The following is a 16,239-nucleotide window of genomic DNA, read 5'->3' on the forward strand; positions in this document are numbered from 1 at the left end:
AAGCCTGATGTGAGCAAACACATTAGGGCTTATGACACTGATGGGAAACAAATGGCCCCTGGGGTATGGTTATAGGGAAGTCACATTTAAAATTTTTTTAATATTTATTTTTGAGATAGAGAGAGAGAAAGACAGAGCATGAGTGAGGGAGGGGCAGAGAGAGAGAGGAGACAGAGAATCTGAAGCAGGCTCCAGGCTCTGAGCTGTTAGCACAGAGCCTGATGTGGGACTCAAACTCATGAACTGCGAGATCATGACCTGAGCTGAAGTCGGATGCTTAACCAACAGAGCCACCTAGGTACCCTTGGGAAGTCACATTTAAATAGTGTCTTGGTGTTATTCTGCTTGTCTTCATGTACTCTAGCCTTTGGTTCTCAAAACTCAAGAATACAAAAAGTTAACTGATGAGTGCTTATTAAAAATGGTCCACTCATGGTCCGCCCCCTGATGGTAGATTCAGTAAATCTGAAGTGGGTCCAAAGAATCTGCATTTAATTAACTACACTAGCTGTTTTTGATACTGGTTGCCACCCAGGTCAGTTTTTCAAGATGGTGGGGTTTCAAGCAGCAGCTCATCATTCATTGGCTATTTATTGAGTGCTAATTAGGTACAAAGCATTATAGAGGATATGGCCCTTGCTCACCATGGGTTTATCATTGAGAGAGTAAATGAGACTTGTATACAGGCAGGATAGCAGCTGCTGGCTCTTTAAAGTCAAACTGCTGCTTGCTTCTTCTTTGTTTCCATTTCACTTTATATAAGCCTCACATTGGCTTAGAATAATTTATACACTTGTCTCTCTACCAGTTTGTGTATTCCTTGAGGACAAGTGCATTGATGACCTATAGCAATTTTGTTCCATCATCTTTTCTTTCTCTTTGATTATGACTCCAACCCTAGCTCATGTGACAATCTTTTGCTTGAGGCACTGCATGTTAAGAAATGGTTTGTCTTCATAGGACTTATTGGACATGCCCTGTTATATTACTGCTACCATACCATTCTCCTTGTCTTCTGTCCATCCCGATGACCTGGAAGAGATAGCAAAGGTCACACATGCTCCATTGGCTTTGGTTCTCACAGCAGGGGACACACATCTGAGGCTAGTGGTCATGTGGGTGTGTGGCAAGGTGAGTCTTATTGGGAACTACTCTATGACACAATGTTTGGACAGGAAATAGGATTTCAAAGGGGTGTGGCCCCAAGATTTACATTTATGAAGGCATTGTGACATATTTTGAAGGTTTATCTGCTGCCTTCATGCTGGAAACATAAACACATTGGTTTAGTGTCTAAGAAGGAAGAGTAATTAGGTTTAGACCAGTCAGTATCTGCTTTTCCTTCTTGAGGCTGGAACCACTATAAATTCTTGGGGGAAGAGAATTGAGCTGGACTTTACATTGAAGAAAGTGTAAAGGTAAGGATAATTTAACTAAGAAAACTCTTTTGAAATAGTTGAAATTTCATATGGAATGATAGAGAGTTTTAAAGCTACAAATGCTTGTATACACTTTGCTTTAAGTGTTAAAGCAAATGGTAAAGCAAAGTTAAGAAATAGTTTAAATTGGCTTAGTGTATTGGGATTTACAAATGTACCTTTAAATGAATCACTATTTAAGATTTAGGAATACTTTATTTTGCTGGTGGCTCAGGATGAAATTTTAGTTTTCCCCATGGTATTCATTTTATATTGAAGTTGGTATTTGGTTGAGATTCCTCTAAGAAAACTGTAGAATCTCATTCTGTGAGCTATTTTGAGTTCTGTGTGCAGGCTTGGTCTGTTTGGTTTATGGGGCTGTAACACAGGAATTAACATTGACAACAGAGTTAGATCTTGGGATCTGTCCAATATTATCTCTAAGTGCTAGAAATTAAAAATATTTCCCTTTAGGGTGGTAAGTGAGTGTGTAAGTTTGGGGCACAGTGACAAAAAAAGAGGCCAAAAAGCATGTCAGGTGTCATTGCTTGTTATTAGCCCAGAGAATGATGTTTGATTGTCATTAGGGACAGAGGGTTGCTTTTTGTTCTTTGTTTTTTGTTTTTGTTTTTTTTTTGTTTTGTTTTTGTTTTTGTTTTTTTTGTTTTTGGATGGAGGAGAAGTGTGGATTTTTAGGATGAATTGCAGCTGGGAACCAGTGATTGAATATTGCAGCCTACCATTTTAGGCCTGGGTGAACCACTTTCCCCATGGGATTATAAGTGGCAAGATCAGGCAGGGGGGATATTGAGGAAAGACCTTTTTGTTTCCTATTCTGGTGATTTCCCTGAGGTTTCTGCTGGTTGTCTGGTAAGTATGATTTGCTTTGCCAGTGAGAAAAGCCCTGTGTTTTCTTTTGAAGGGGGCCGTGTCTGATCTTTGGATTTAAATTGAATCAAACTCTGGACTACTTGGCTTTCACAAGCAGTAAATTGCAACTTCAGGTAATAGTAGAGCAGGAAATAAAAGATAGATTTATGGATAATGGTGTTCTAGGAGATCACAGTGAAGTTATATTTGAGGATTTGAGCAGTTTTTTTCTCTCCACAATGGAAGTGAAGTAAAATGAGTACCATTGTCATTGACAGGAGCAACTTGGTCTGTTGGGTCCCTTAGCCAGGCAAATATAGCAAGCCTACTTTGACTTCTTTTTGTTTGAGGTTTTTTTTTTTAATGTTTATTTATTTCGAGAGAAAGAGTGTGAGTGGGGAGGGGGAGAGATAGAAAGAGAGAGAGGGGAAGGGAGAGAGAGAGAGAGAGAGAGAGAGAGAGAGAGAGAGAATCCTAAGCAGGCTCTGCATTGTCAGTGCAGATCGTGACATGGAGCTTGATGTGGGTCTTGATCTCATGAACTGTGAGATCATGACCTGAACCGAAATCTAGAATCAGACACTTAACTGAATGAGCTACCCAGGCACCCCTTGTTTGAATTTTTTTAAACAGAGAACCATTGAACCATCACATTGTTTCGAATTAAAAGGCTAAAGATACAGAAGTTCTATCACTGAGGAAGAAGCAATGCCTCATTTCTTTCCTAACCCTGACTACCTCATATCCCTCTTCAAAAACCTTCTACTCACCATTGCTGCCCTATCACATCCCAGTGACTGTGCTGAGTGAGATATATTGGTTTACTCAGCTTTGGGGGCAACAGGAACCTATTATAATGATGGTTATGAAGGTAAATCAGGAAGATTATTTGCCCAGAGCCACACATCGAGGAAGGTCCCCAAATTTAAAATTTCATGTGGCAATATATTTTGCATGTGTGTCGAAGATATTTATTAGGTAGCTCTAAACATTGAAAAGCAACCATGGTTTCTGTAACCCTGTTTTGGCATTTTCTTTCTTTCTTTCTTTCTTTCTTTCTTTCTTTCTTTCTTTCTTTCTTTTTTTAATTTTTTTTCTTAGTGTTTATTTTCGAGACAGAGAGAGATAGAACATGAGCGGCAGAGGGGCAGAGAGAGAGGGAGACACTGAATCTGAAGCAGGCTCCAGGCTGTGAGCTGTCAGCACAGAGCCTGACATGGGGCTTGAACTCATGAACTGTGAGATCATGACCTGAGCCGAAGATGGATGCTTAACCAACTGAGCCACCCAGGCGCCCCGTCATTTTCTTTCTTTTTAAATTTTTCAGGTTCAGGGCATCAAAAAATGGAAGGTAGCCCAAGCTCCTAACCTCTGAGAGGCCCCAGTTGCCTGCTAGACAGGCTCTCAATAGTGATGGACATAGAAGCTTATGAAGAGGACAGACTTTCCATAACTAATCACACAAAGAATTCATTTAAAATAAGAACTGGGTACCTTGAAAAGGTATAAGGGGACCCTCTCCTGTTTGGGCCATCAGGAGGTATTTCCCCAAGCAGATAAAATCAAAACAGCAAGAGGAGTCATCCAAATTTGGGGCAGGGGTCAGTTGATGCAAGACAGTAGAAGCAATAGGCCTTAATAACCTATTAGTTTTCAGAGACATAGGTGGACTCTAGGATGGTTTTCATATTTTGAGTTTGGATAAGTGAGTGAATGGTGGTGGTATTAACAAAATAAGTGACTGAGGGAAAATTATTTTCTGGTAGTGGGTGGATATATAAGGTGATTCGTTCAATTTGTGGGTATGTTGAGTATGAGGGAACTTTGAGAAATCAGAGTAGAGGTGTTTTATAAATATATGATCATATATTATAAAAAGGGCTTAGTTAGAACCTCATAGGGTATAAGATACTATCCAAATTTAGTGGGTGAGTAGAAAGAATATATTTTGGTACCTGCTTTCAAGAAGCTTATTCTTTAAATGCACCGAAGGAATTAAATAACCACAAAAGATTCCAGGAACCCTCTAAGACAGCAGCAGGAGAAATGTTATAAGCAGTACACAAATGATTTCCAAGAGAATTATATAGATGCTTTTTGCTTTGCAGCAGTTAGTTTCCAAGTAGAATTTCTCATTTGATTTTACTTTTGTTCTACTTTGGTAGTTTGAGCTAGGTTGAGGATTACATGATCTTGTTTAATACCACTGTGGATTATTTGTTTTGGAGTAACTCATTTTAATTTTAGGAGGTAGGTACTGTTATATTTGTCCCATTTTACAGAAGAGGAAACAGAGGTACTGAGAACTTAAATAACTTGCCCAAGTTACATAGCTAGTAAACAGTAAAGTTGGGATTCAGATATAGTCAGTCTGAATCCAAAGCCCCTTCTCTAGTTTTAAAAATGCTATTCTTTTCACTAAATATATCCCATATCACTTAAGTTATTTAAAAACTTTTAGTGGCTGCAAAAATTGTTTAATAATTCTCCTGAGTTTAGACATATGTATGTTTTAAATGGTGCCTGTATCTTTAGGATAACTTCTTGAAATGGGTTTCCTGTACCAAGGAATATAAAACCTCTAAGGCGTCTTAAAACATAACAAATTCTTCTCTAGAGAAGTACAAGTAATTTACAGTCTGAATGTATTTTTCAAGCCCACATAAAAGTATTTTTTTCAACCCTACATGACTGTATAAGCCAAGACAAACAGGAGAATTCAGTAATGCTGCTAAAGATGGTGTTTAGGATAATGAACCACAGAATGTTCAAGCAGAAAAGGAACTCCAGGTGTCATCTAGGCCATCTCCTTCTTTTATTAAGAACCAAGGCTCAGAGAGGTTAAGAGACATTCACCAAACCACACCACTAATTAGAGTCAGAGTTAGGACAAGAACGGGCCATTAGCACTATGTGATATACAGTTGACCTTGAACAATGTGGGGGTTTGAGGTGCCAACCCCCTGTACGGTTGAAAATCCCTTGACTTCCCAAAACTGAACTACTAATAGCCTACTGTTGACCAGAAGCCTTACTGATAACATAAACAGTCAACTAACATATACTTTATGCCATATATATATATATATATATATATATATATATACTATATATATGTGTATATATATATGCATATATATGTATATATATATAAATACTATATATTATATTATTACAAAAGTCTAGAGGAAAGAAAGTGTTATTAGGAAAATCATGAGGGAGAGAAAATGCACTTAGAGTACTGTACTGTAAAAAATCTGCATATAAATGGACCCAAGCTGTTCAACCCTGTGTGGTTCAAGAGTCAACTATATTGACTTAGAGTCTCTTAGATGGTTTGACTGATTCAGGGGTGTGCAAAGTACCCATCTGGGGTCTTGACTGGAAATTTAAGAGACTCTTATTGTTTGAGTCAACTTCACAATTCCCCCTTGAAACTTCACAGTTGTGTCAGAAGGATGTGGAAGTAACCCAAAGTGTCTTCCCTGAACTGAGATGCCCAGTACCCACCCAAGGAGATAAAGCACTCTGTTGGGCCAAGGGAAACCTGAAATCTCCTTTTTTCAGTTCTCCTGCATCTGGCCTGCTGTCAGATTCATAAAGATGATTCTGAATTCTCTCTCTGTTATTCTGTTGTTGGTACAATGCGTTTGAAAAAAGGGCTACTTACATAATTCAATACTGATTTTCTATAGCATTGACCAAAAACAGAGGATATTTCTTTTTATTATTTGCTGCATTATGTAACAATCATATAAAAAGAATTTACAATTTGATGTGGCTTAATATCCATCTGGATAGGCTGGGTTAAGCTATTAAATCTCAAAAGTTCAATAACTTAGCACAATTGGGGATTGTATCTGGCAAAATCTGAAGCAGGCTTGTTGGCCATCCACTATGTTGCAGATAGGCCATACCAGGGTTGCCAAGGCAGGGGAAAGGAGACTTAAAGGCTCTTAACTCACTCAACCTGGAAATGACAAATGCCATAGTCCATTGACCAGAACTATAAGCATGGTTCTTTTTGGTTTTTTTTTGTTTTTTTTTGTTTTTTTAATTTTTTTTTTTCAACGTTTATTTATTTTTGGGACAGAGAGAGACAGAGCATGAACGGGAGGAGAGGCAGAGAGAGAGGGAGACACAGAATCGGAAACAGGCTCCAGGCTCTGAGCCATCAGCCCAGAGCCCGACGCGGGGCTCGAACTCACGGGCCGCGAGATCGTGACCTGGCTGAAGTCGGATGCTTAACCGACTGCGCCACCCAGGCGCCCCGGTTCTTTTTGTTTTTAATTAATTAATTTTATTTTTTTTGGCAGATGCTGATTTTTATTTATTTTTTAAATTTTTATTTATTTATTTTTTGAATATAATTTATTGTCAAATCGGCTTACATACATCACCCAGTGTTCATCCCAACAAGTGCCCTCCTCAATGCCCATCCCAAGGGATAGAAACATGGTTTTGATTCAACTGGAGGAGAGGCTGGGAAAAGTATGTGGAGGAGCACATGGATATTTGATGAGCACTAATGGTCTCTTCCAAATACTTGGTGCTTGGTACTTTGAAATTATACACTTAAAAAAAATTATAGGCAATTTTATAAAATTTGAAGTTTTAAACATATAGGTAAAACATTCATATTACTTTCCTCTAAATATGCTTAAAGTGTAACTCTGTAGTGTAGCACATGTTTGTTTGTTTGTTTGTTTGTTTTAAGCTTATTTATTTATTTTGGGGGGAGGGAGAGAAAGAGTCCCAAGCAGGCTCTGTGCTGTAAGCACAGAGCCCAATGTGGGGCTCAAACTCAGGAACTGTGATATCATGACCCGAGCCGAAATCAAGAGTTGAATGCTTTAACTGACTGAGCCGCCCAGACGCCCCACATGCTATCATTTTAAGAAATCCTTTTGAGTCTCCTATTAAAAACAGCAAAGCCCTTCCTTAATAGTTGTGGGATTTGGGCAAGTCACTTAACTCTGTAAATCTGTATCCCAGTTGAAAATGGGATAATAATCATCATTCGTGGTATGTTGTAAAAATTAGGGTAGAGATTGCATGCTAAACACTTGACACAGTGCCTAGCACAAAAGGTAAGTGCTCAGGGAGTATGAATTTTTCTTTTTACTCGCATTGTTGATATTGCAGTGAACCTACTACTGTTGACAGTAATGTTGAATTCTCTGACTCAGTGGTGTATCTATAATAATCTGAAAATCATGTATTTTGTGAGAACAAGTGATGTTTTAGTCAAATTTTGGAAACAAAATGTCTTCATCTTCTATATGTTCTCATCTTGGTAGACATGGGGAGTTTCAGAGGTCATGCCCTCCCTGGAACCTTCTTCATTACCATGGGTATTTGGTGGACCATAAAGTGCACTCTGAAGTATGCCTGCAAAAAGCACAAACGGACTTCCTACCTTGGTTCCAAAGCATTATTCCATCGAATGGATATTGTGGAGGGAATTACAATAATTTGCATGGCTTTAACTGGTGAGTGGACCATTTCTGTGTTCTGTTTTTTTCCTTTGGGTATTTCTACACACAAAGAGATAATTATCAAATCAAGAAATTGCTAAAATGAATTTTTTTTTTCAAAAATATCCCTGAATGCATATTCTGATTATAATTTGTATCTGATAAAATTTGTTAGAAGGGGACACTTTATGTTTATACAAAGGCCTATTCCTTAATGAGTTGGTCATAGTAATTAACTTGCCTGCCCACTCAAGGTGAGTTTCCCTTATAGAATTAGTTGGAACCTCTGAAATTTTTATTTTATTTTATTTTATTTTATTTTATTTTATTTTATTTTATGAGAGAGAAAGAGAGAACAAGCAGGGTAAAGGGGCAGTGGGGAGAGAGAGAGAGAGAGAGAGAGAGAGAGAGAGAGGGAGGGAGAGAATCTTAAGCAGGCTCCACATTCAGCACAGAGCCTGATACAGGGCTCGATCCCACAACTCTGGGGTCATGACCTGAGCTGGAATCAAACCAGGTGCCCATGAAATGATTTTATATAATTTATTCTGATGCCTTAAAGGGTAAAATTTATCAGAAAATCAGAAACCATTTTTCAAAATGGCACCAAAATAATCAAGTGACTATGAGAAAGCTTCAATCATAAGTTGTTGCTGTTGGACTGTACAGAGATCAGGCTGAAGAGAACCTTGCTTCATGCACTTTCATCCTTTTTTGTGTGGTTTCTAAATTGAAAAGGGAAGTTAGGCCAGATAAATTCTAAAGCCTTTCCGTTGACTATAAGATTTTTGTGAAAATTTTCTGTGTTTTTAGAATTCCACTGCAGCTTCTCCTTTGTGAAAGGCATAATGTTCTCATTTTCCTTTGTATTTCTTCATGCTTTATTCATGGCACTAGGTCTTTGCTATGGCCATCAAATTATAGAGCAACCATTTCCAACGGGAAGAATTGCCATGCCAAATTCCATAGGTTAATACACAACATAACATCTTTAAGAAAGTTTAACTATTTGTGTTACAGACTAGACCATGTGCTATAATCTGTCTGTGTTTTCTCAGTTATCCTTAACTGGGGAAAAGCTGAACTCTAGCATTTTTATTCTGAATCAAGCACAACTCCCCCCTTCATGGCAAGTCCCCAAGATGTAAGATGTATCAGAAGGAAGTAATAGGCCTTTGTAGGACTGAGCTCACAAATCCAAACCCCACATCGTTCAGGATTTATCTAGTCATTAGGTGACAATAGGAACTAAGACCATCAGTGGAACTGATCACAGAACTAAGTGGGAACTGAAATGATGGGCTTTGAAGATGTGAAATAAACAGCCATTTGTCTAAATTGGTTATCTTTGACTACAAATTGATCATCCAAACCAGTATTTGAACCTCTAAAACCAGCCGTAGGCACCAGTGCTTAGCTGTTGGGAAAAAGCCAAGAAAGAAGAATCAGGATCATAAAAGGACACTCAACTTAACTAAGCTATGGGCTTAACCTCTCCTATCTTCCTGCTTTCTCTGTGAAGTTATGGAGAAGGCTGCTAAAACTGCGATATGTTCCTTTGCAGGCATGCTTGGAGAGCAGTTTGTTGCTGAAGGGCCCCACTTGGCTTTATATAACTATAAAGAGGGCCAGTGGGTCCAACTCCTGAGCTGGCATCATTCCACCATGTATTTCTTCTTCGGGCTGGTGGGCGTGGCAAACATCTTAAGGTTTATCATCAATTCGTTTCCCATTTCCTTAATCAAATTGCTGTTGTCGAATGCCTTATTTGTTGAGGGTAAGTATAAGTGAGTACTTTCCTGTACCTTTCATTATCATTGGACACTTGTCTAGCCCTGTACAATAATATTCCTTTAGTGTCCTAGTGCCAGCTTGATCAACCAGGCCATCTGGGCCATGGTGAAATAGTCAGATGTCCTATGCAGGATGCCAAGGATTTTTCCTTCCTTACTGACTCATGTAGCACAATAGGACAAGCATGACCATTCAGTGTACTTTATTCACATTTTACATCATTCTTAAAGAACACCTACCATGGTTATTTATCTCTAGATTATCCTGGAGACTATCATTATTTCCATTTTTAACAAATGAATCTGAACTTAAGTAAAGCATGAATATCCTGAAGTGAGGGGACCACTCACAGCAACTTGCTAACCTACTAATTAGTGTTTTTCATATTGATATAGTAAAACTCCACCATTACATAATAAGTAGGGTCAAAAAATCAGTCACATGAAAATAAGGGGTCCTATTTTTGAGAAGTTAATGAAAAACATTTTTTGTTCAGTTGATGCCCCTGTTACTGTGTAGGGCAACAGCGAAAACAAGTGTTCAGTGATTTGTCTTCATTTGTTATATTTATAAGAAATAGATTGATTACAGGACTAAAAAAAAATCCTCACATTATCGGGAGGCAATCATCTCCCAACTGTCCACCTTCCTTCCCACATCTGAAGATGAGGACTTTTGCTAACTCCTCTTTGAGAACAAAGGCTAATTAAAAGATGGGCATCAACAACCAACAGCATGATTCTCATTATCTCAGGGTGTTACCATATTTTGAGTGAACATCTCTTCCTCCTCATGAAGATAAAGCTGAAATCTGTTCATGGGATTAAAACATATAGGTGGTTACTGCTTCTTGGGAGTTTCCAGAGCATCTTGTCATACCCATCAAAATCCACTGTTATGATTTGTGTATTTATTTGTTTACTCCAATGGACTGAATTCCTTAAGGCAAGGATTTGTCTCATTCATCTGTGAATTCACCCTGACTCTTGCTCCCCTGCCCCCATCACACTTATTTTTCATCCTCCTGCATAGAAGATGCTTTGAAATATAGTTAGTTGAAAATGTCATGATATATTAGACGAGGAAATAAAGGTTAGTAAAGGGAAAAAGAGTGTTAGATTTCCATTCTTAAGAGTTAATTATAACTCCAAAAATGCTAGAGGGTTCCATTATTGTGGGAAATGGAGAGCACTTGTTATTTTGGACAGATGTGTGTGTGTGTGTGTGTGTGTGTGTGTGTGTATACGCATGTACATGTGAGTGTGTAAAATTCTGTGTGTGGGGTCACTGAGAGAGAGAGAGACAGAGAGAGAGAGAGAGAGAAAGAGAAATGGTGGTGTCCCTTGGTTTCATTGAAAAAGGCAAACTGTTTTTTCCCTCTCTATCAGCTTTTATCTTGTACAACCACACTCATGGCCGGGAAATGCTGGACATCTTTGTGCACCAGCTGCTGGTCTTGGCTGTCTTTGTGGCAGCCCTGATAGGCTTCTTGGAGTTCTTTGTAAGGAACAATGTCATTGTGGAGCTTCTTCAGATGACCTTTATCCTGCTTCAAGGAAGCTGGTTCTGGCAGGTGAGTTGGGGCCTCCAGTTAATGTGCCTGGTGTTTCCATCTGTAATCTTTTGGTGGGATATTTTGCTCTATAACCTAGAGACTTCCTTCTGATGTGCTGACTGTAGAGAGAATGTGAGTCTTTGAGAGGTGATATTTCTTTGAGTAGCCCAGCGTTCTGGTGGGAGTGCTGATGGAGCAGAGGGGAAGGAAGTAGGATGTGTTCATCTTCATCACATACCTGAATATCTCTAAGGTAGGAATTCTGAGCCATTGCTTTTTGTTGGCAGCAGTTTCTAATCCTGAAGCTGCTTACAGTGTAATGGGTCATAAGCTTGAGAAATATATGAAAGGCAGGAAAGAGAGGAAACTATTACTTACTGAGAAACAACCATGAACCAGCCACTCTAGAGGACTTTTTACATACATATTATTTCATTTTGTCCTCAAAATGACCTGGAAGTTAGGTATTATCATCCTCAATTTACTGATATGACTCAGTGAGACCAAGTTACTATCCCAGGCTCACACAATAATGGAACAAAGATCTAAATGTGGGTCCTAGACTCTTTCCATTTTACTCTGTTGACTACCTAACCTTGATGTGTTGTCAAAACCATGTATTCCAATCAGTGAGTGTATATTTTATAGAGACTGATACATCGTACTCTAATATGCATATGTAGATGTAAAGAAAGTCTGGGATGAAAGGTGAATGTGGTTTAATTGGGGATGACTTCTTAGAGGAGATGTTTAGTTGCCAGAGAGCAGGAACTTGGGATGAGGTTGTTGCAGGGGTTTGCATTTCATATGAGGAGTGATAAGAAAGTAGTGACAAGGAGACATCATGGTCAAAACAGGATAGGAAAGCTGTGATATTTAAGCATAGGTGAGCGTGGAATGGTTGTGGGGAACAGAAGCTGGTAAAGAAGGGCTATATGCAAAGGGTATTTTGAAGGAAAAATGACATAGAGGAACAAATATCCTGTAATGTGATGAAACTGGTGAATTTAACCAGTTTATAAATACAAGTCATTTTGTTAAATTATCATTTGCTGAAAAGCTGAATAAAATAGTATGTAAAACACTATTATGAATTCTGTATCTTCTGATTGAAATGTTTTACCATGTGCATGCATTGCCTATGCAAAAATAAACATAAATTTTAAAATTTTCAAAAAAGCTAATGTGGTCAGGATGACACAGTGAGTTTATATGTCAGTGTATCTCCTCTACTCCAGACACATAATAATGAAAGATGAAATTTTAAAAATACTATAAAAAAAGAAACTAAAAGAAGAAAAAATAAATAAAAAATAAGAAAATAACCTAGCTGCAATTGAACAACACAGACAGAAACAGGGCAAGCCACCTACCTTGTGGGCCAGACCAGAACAGCACTGTATAGTGGGAGTAGAGCTGAGTGGCAGGACTGTGGGCACCAGTGGAATCAAGAGCAAATAAAAGGGTTCCTCTCAAGGTGAGAGGTGAGGCCAGGCTCTTGGAACTCTAATTGTACTGTGTATACTTTCTGCCTTCCTGTTTGCTTTTCGTCTTATTGATCTATTTCATAGCGGTCTGCTAAAGTTTCATATGATAGTTCTAGATTTGTCAATTTCTCCTTATTTTCAGTTTTTGCTTTAATGTTATAAGGCTGTATTCTGCTTATACTTTTCTAGTTTTTTTTTTATTGAATGCTCACTTTGTTTCTGTCTTTCTTGTTTTAAAATAAATATATCTCCAGCTATAGATTTCCTTCTACATACTACTGTAGCCATCTCCCATAGGATTTGATGTGTGGTAGTTTTCACTCTTGGGAAACTTTGAATATTGCATTTTCCATGTGCTTTCCTCTTTAATTTATGAGTTAACTAGGAGTGCGCCTTTAAGTTTCCAAAAATGTTATTTTTATTTTTATTGTTCATTTTCAATTTAATTGCTTTGTAGTCATAGAATGTGTTGACTCTGAAATGCGTTGTATTGAAACTTCCTTTGGAACAATGTCAGTGGTAGTAAATGTTCTATGTATTTGAAAGAAAGTATGTTCTATCTTCACTGAGTTCAGGATTCTCCATATATTTATTAAATCAAGTTTGATAAAGAGCTAACTAAGTAAAGAAAGTTGAAAGTAAGAACAAAAGAAGAAACGCAAGGAAAGTAAAAAGTAAATAAAAGGAATAATAAAGATAAGAGCAGAATTAATGAAACTGATTAGTGTTCCATTAATCATTAATGACTCATTAAGGATTTGAGGGAGGAAGCATCGGCTGTCACAACTGAGAATAGACTGACCTAATGTTGTCCCTTTTGGCAGAGAAATAATGTTTTCATATTTTTCCAAAAGCCTTTCTAAGAAAGAGCTATGAGGTTAACGTTTTGGGGTGTAAATCTGTGACTATTTAAAAACCTTTTCCATCTATCAGTATGTCTAGACTAGTTTCTTTTTTTACCTGGTGGCCAGACTAAATAACGCTTAGAGGCTTAAAGAAAAATGAACATTTAATACCAGTGCAAACACACACACCGACAGGAAATGAAGGTTTAGCCATAGTATCTCTCTCTATCCTCAGATGACTCCAAAACAAAAATGTCTAGAGACTTAGGTGAATTTTTATGCTTTTATTTTGATGCTTTGTGTGGTGTTATGAAGGTTTATGGCCCAAATTGTCTTAAGCTAATCATATGACATTGTGATTTGCTTTTCACCATACTTTTTCTCTCTCTACTTCTCCATAGATGGGTAATACTAGCACATAAATAATAAATAGACACATTGTCACATGTAGACTCTTTGACCTGTAAGAAGATGTGAAATAAATGAGGCAAATGTTCAGATTGGCTGCTTTTTTTTTTTTTTTTTTTTATAACTCATATACGAATGATTGGATGATAGGCAAACCTGGATGGAACACCCTTCCCAACCTCTAAAAATGATTTCTTTCATGAATGTCATTCTAGTCAGATATGCTTTCTGAAAAACCTATCCATGTCATGCAATTTAAAAAAGAAACAGATACCCTTCAAAGTCCATTCATTCCATGAATCATGATTTCTCTGAGACTCTTTGTGGGAGAGTATTTCTAAGGCTCACTTTTGCACTATGTCATTTCCAAGTTCCCTCACATCATTGTCAGAGCTGAGGCACAGAGACCATCAGGAATGAGGAAGACATTTCTGCTGTGTTTGCTTCCTATTACTTTGAACAGTTACTTCTATTTCATCACCCAGCTCCACTAATTGCCCCAAGGACTCCTCCCAAGACTTCCCAGATTACTGAGCCCAAAGTAAAACTCAGCTTTGTTTTGCCTTTAAGAAAGACAAAAGTTCATTCAAAGATATCAAAAAGACCCAACTAAAGCTGTAGTGGTCTGAAGTCTGATATAGTGGATCAAACACTTGCTTAAGGCTAATAGTGTTGAAAGAAGTGATTAGAGAATAAGATATAAAACAATAGGAAATTCGAACTCCAACCTATAGGAAATGGGCCTCTGGCTTGTTGTATATTAGAGAAGATAATTATTTACATTTTAAATGTGATATTAATGAAGCTTAAACTACTCAAAAACAGATGGTCAGGAGTGGCATAGAAGATGCAGCAAGAAAAAATTCTTTTTAAGACCTATTTTTTTGTTATTGTTGAAATTTTACATTAGGAAGCAAATTAGAATATTAAATGAAAGAGTAATGGCTGATTCTATATTTAAAGGAAAATTTAATGAGTTGTGGCATCTTTTGGCCTTTGTATTTCAGCTTTCCTAATTCACTTGCTTTTAGCCTGAAATGACTTGGGAATGTTTCTATGGCTTTCACAATAATCACATCAGTTAACTGTACTCATAGGCTTCATGGTAGCTTTCAGTTTCAGGCTATAAGGGTCTCAATGAGATTGGCAGTGAGAGGCGCTCAAAGTCTCTCTTTAAGCATTTGACTGGTAGGATTGGTGATGACCAATGAAGGTGACTTAAAGAGATGTTTTATTTTGAGTGCTCCAAAAAGCAATTGTGAGTATGGCATGGAAGGAGAAGTCCATGAGACTCTAGGTCAGGCAGACCTGGACTTGAAGTCTGGTTCCACCATATTTATCTCACGAGTGTATACTGTATATTCTATGCCTTACCAGAAGGTAAAGTTGAGTTGGGATTTGAAAGATGGATGAAAAACCACTAATGTGTCCAGGCTTCAGGTTTAGGATAAGTGATTCTCCTTTGCTTATTTTGGTCTTAGCTCCTGTATTAGTTTCTTTCTCTTTTTTTTTAAGTTTATTTTTATTTTGAGAGAGATAGAGAGCAAGCAGGGGAGGAGCAGAGAGAGAAGGAGACAGAATCTCAAGCAGGCTCTGTGCTGTCAGTGCAGACTTGACATGGGGCTTGAATTCACGAACTGTGAGATCATGACCTGAGCCGAGACCAAGAGTCGGACGCTCAACCAACTGAGCCACCCAGGCACTCCACCTCCTGTATTAGTTTCTTAGGGCTGCAAAAACAAAGTCCCAAATACTGGATGACTTAAAGCAATGGAAGGTTATTCTTTCACTGTTCTGGAGGCCAGAAGTCCAAAAATCAAGGTGTCAGCATATTGGTTTCTTTTTGGAGACCCAAAGGGAGAATCTGTCCTATGCCACTATCCTAGAGAGTTGTCAGCAATCCTTGACATTCCTCAGCTTATGGCAGCATAACTGCAACCTCTGCCTCCATAGTCACACCTGTGTGTCTCTGTGTACCTGTGTCTTCACATGGCCTTCCATTATAAGGACACCAGTCATTGGATTTAGGGCCAATTCTAATCCAGTATGACCTCATCTTACCTTGATGACATCTGAAAAAACCCTATTTCCAAATAAGGTCACATTCACAGACACCCAGTATTGGGACATCAACATGTCCTTTTGGAGGACACAGTTTAACCCACAACAGCTGCTAACCCTTACCTCTGGGAGCTGTAGCAAATCACTCCCCAAGCAGAGATAGATGGATCATGGCACTGGAAGGACATTGGTGGGACAAATAGGAATTGTGGAACTTGTCCATAGTTCATTACACTCAACTGTCCTCTAAAAGACCCTTCCTTGACACAGAATTTCTCTATCACCTTCCATTAGTGGCTGCAAAAGGAGGGCATGAAAAGCAGG

General features: G+C 38.2%; 1 protein-coding gene across 5 annotated transcripts in view; it reads left to right on the forward strand.

The window, feature by feature from the left end:
• TMEM45A (transmembrane protein 45A) overlaps positions 1-16,239 on the forward strand; it is a 72,876-nt gene that overhangs the window by 49,461 nt on the left and 7,176 nt on the right. For 3 of the 5 annotated variants that reach the window (XR_006585001.1, XR_006585002.1, XR_006585003.1), the window contains exons 2-4: positions 7,589-7,780; positions 9,330-9,542; positions 10,948-11,132. Coding sequence is in view for 1 of the 5 variants with exons in the window: in XM_019839620.3 (XP_019695179.3) it covers positions 7,591-7,780; positions 9,330-9,542; positions 10,948-11,132 (588 nt within the window). In the remaining 4 variants the exon portion in view is untranslated. Of the gene's footprint in view, positions 1-1,237; positions 1,419-7,588; positions 7,781-9,329; positions 9,543-10,947; positions 11,133-16,239 lie in introns of those variants that run through there. The other 2 variants (XR_006585000.1, XM_019839620.3) reach the window with 2 other exon arrangements.

Source organism: Felis catus, chromosome C2 (assembly GCF_018350175.1).
Source record: "Felis catus isolate Fca126 chromosome C2, F.catus_Fca126_mat1.0, whole genome shotgun sequence".
NCBI classification, from domain to species: Eukaryota; Metazoa; Chordata; class Mammalia; order Carnivora; family Felidae; genus Felis; species Felis catus.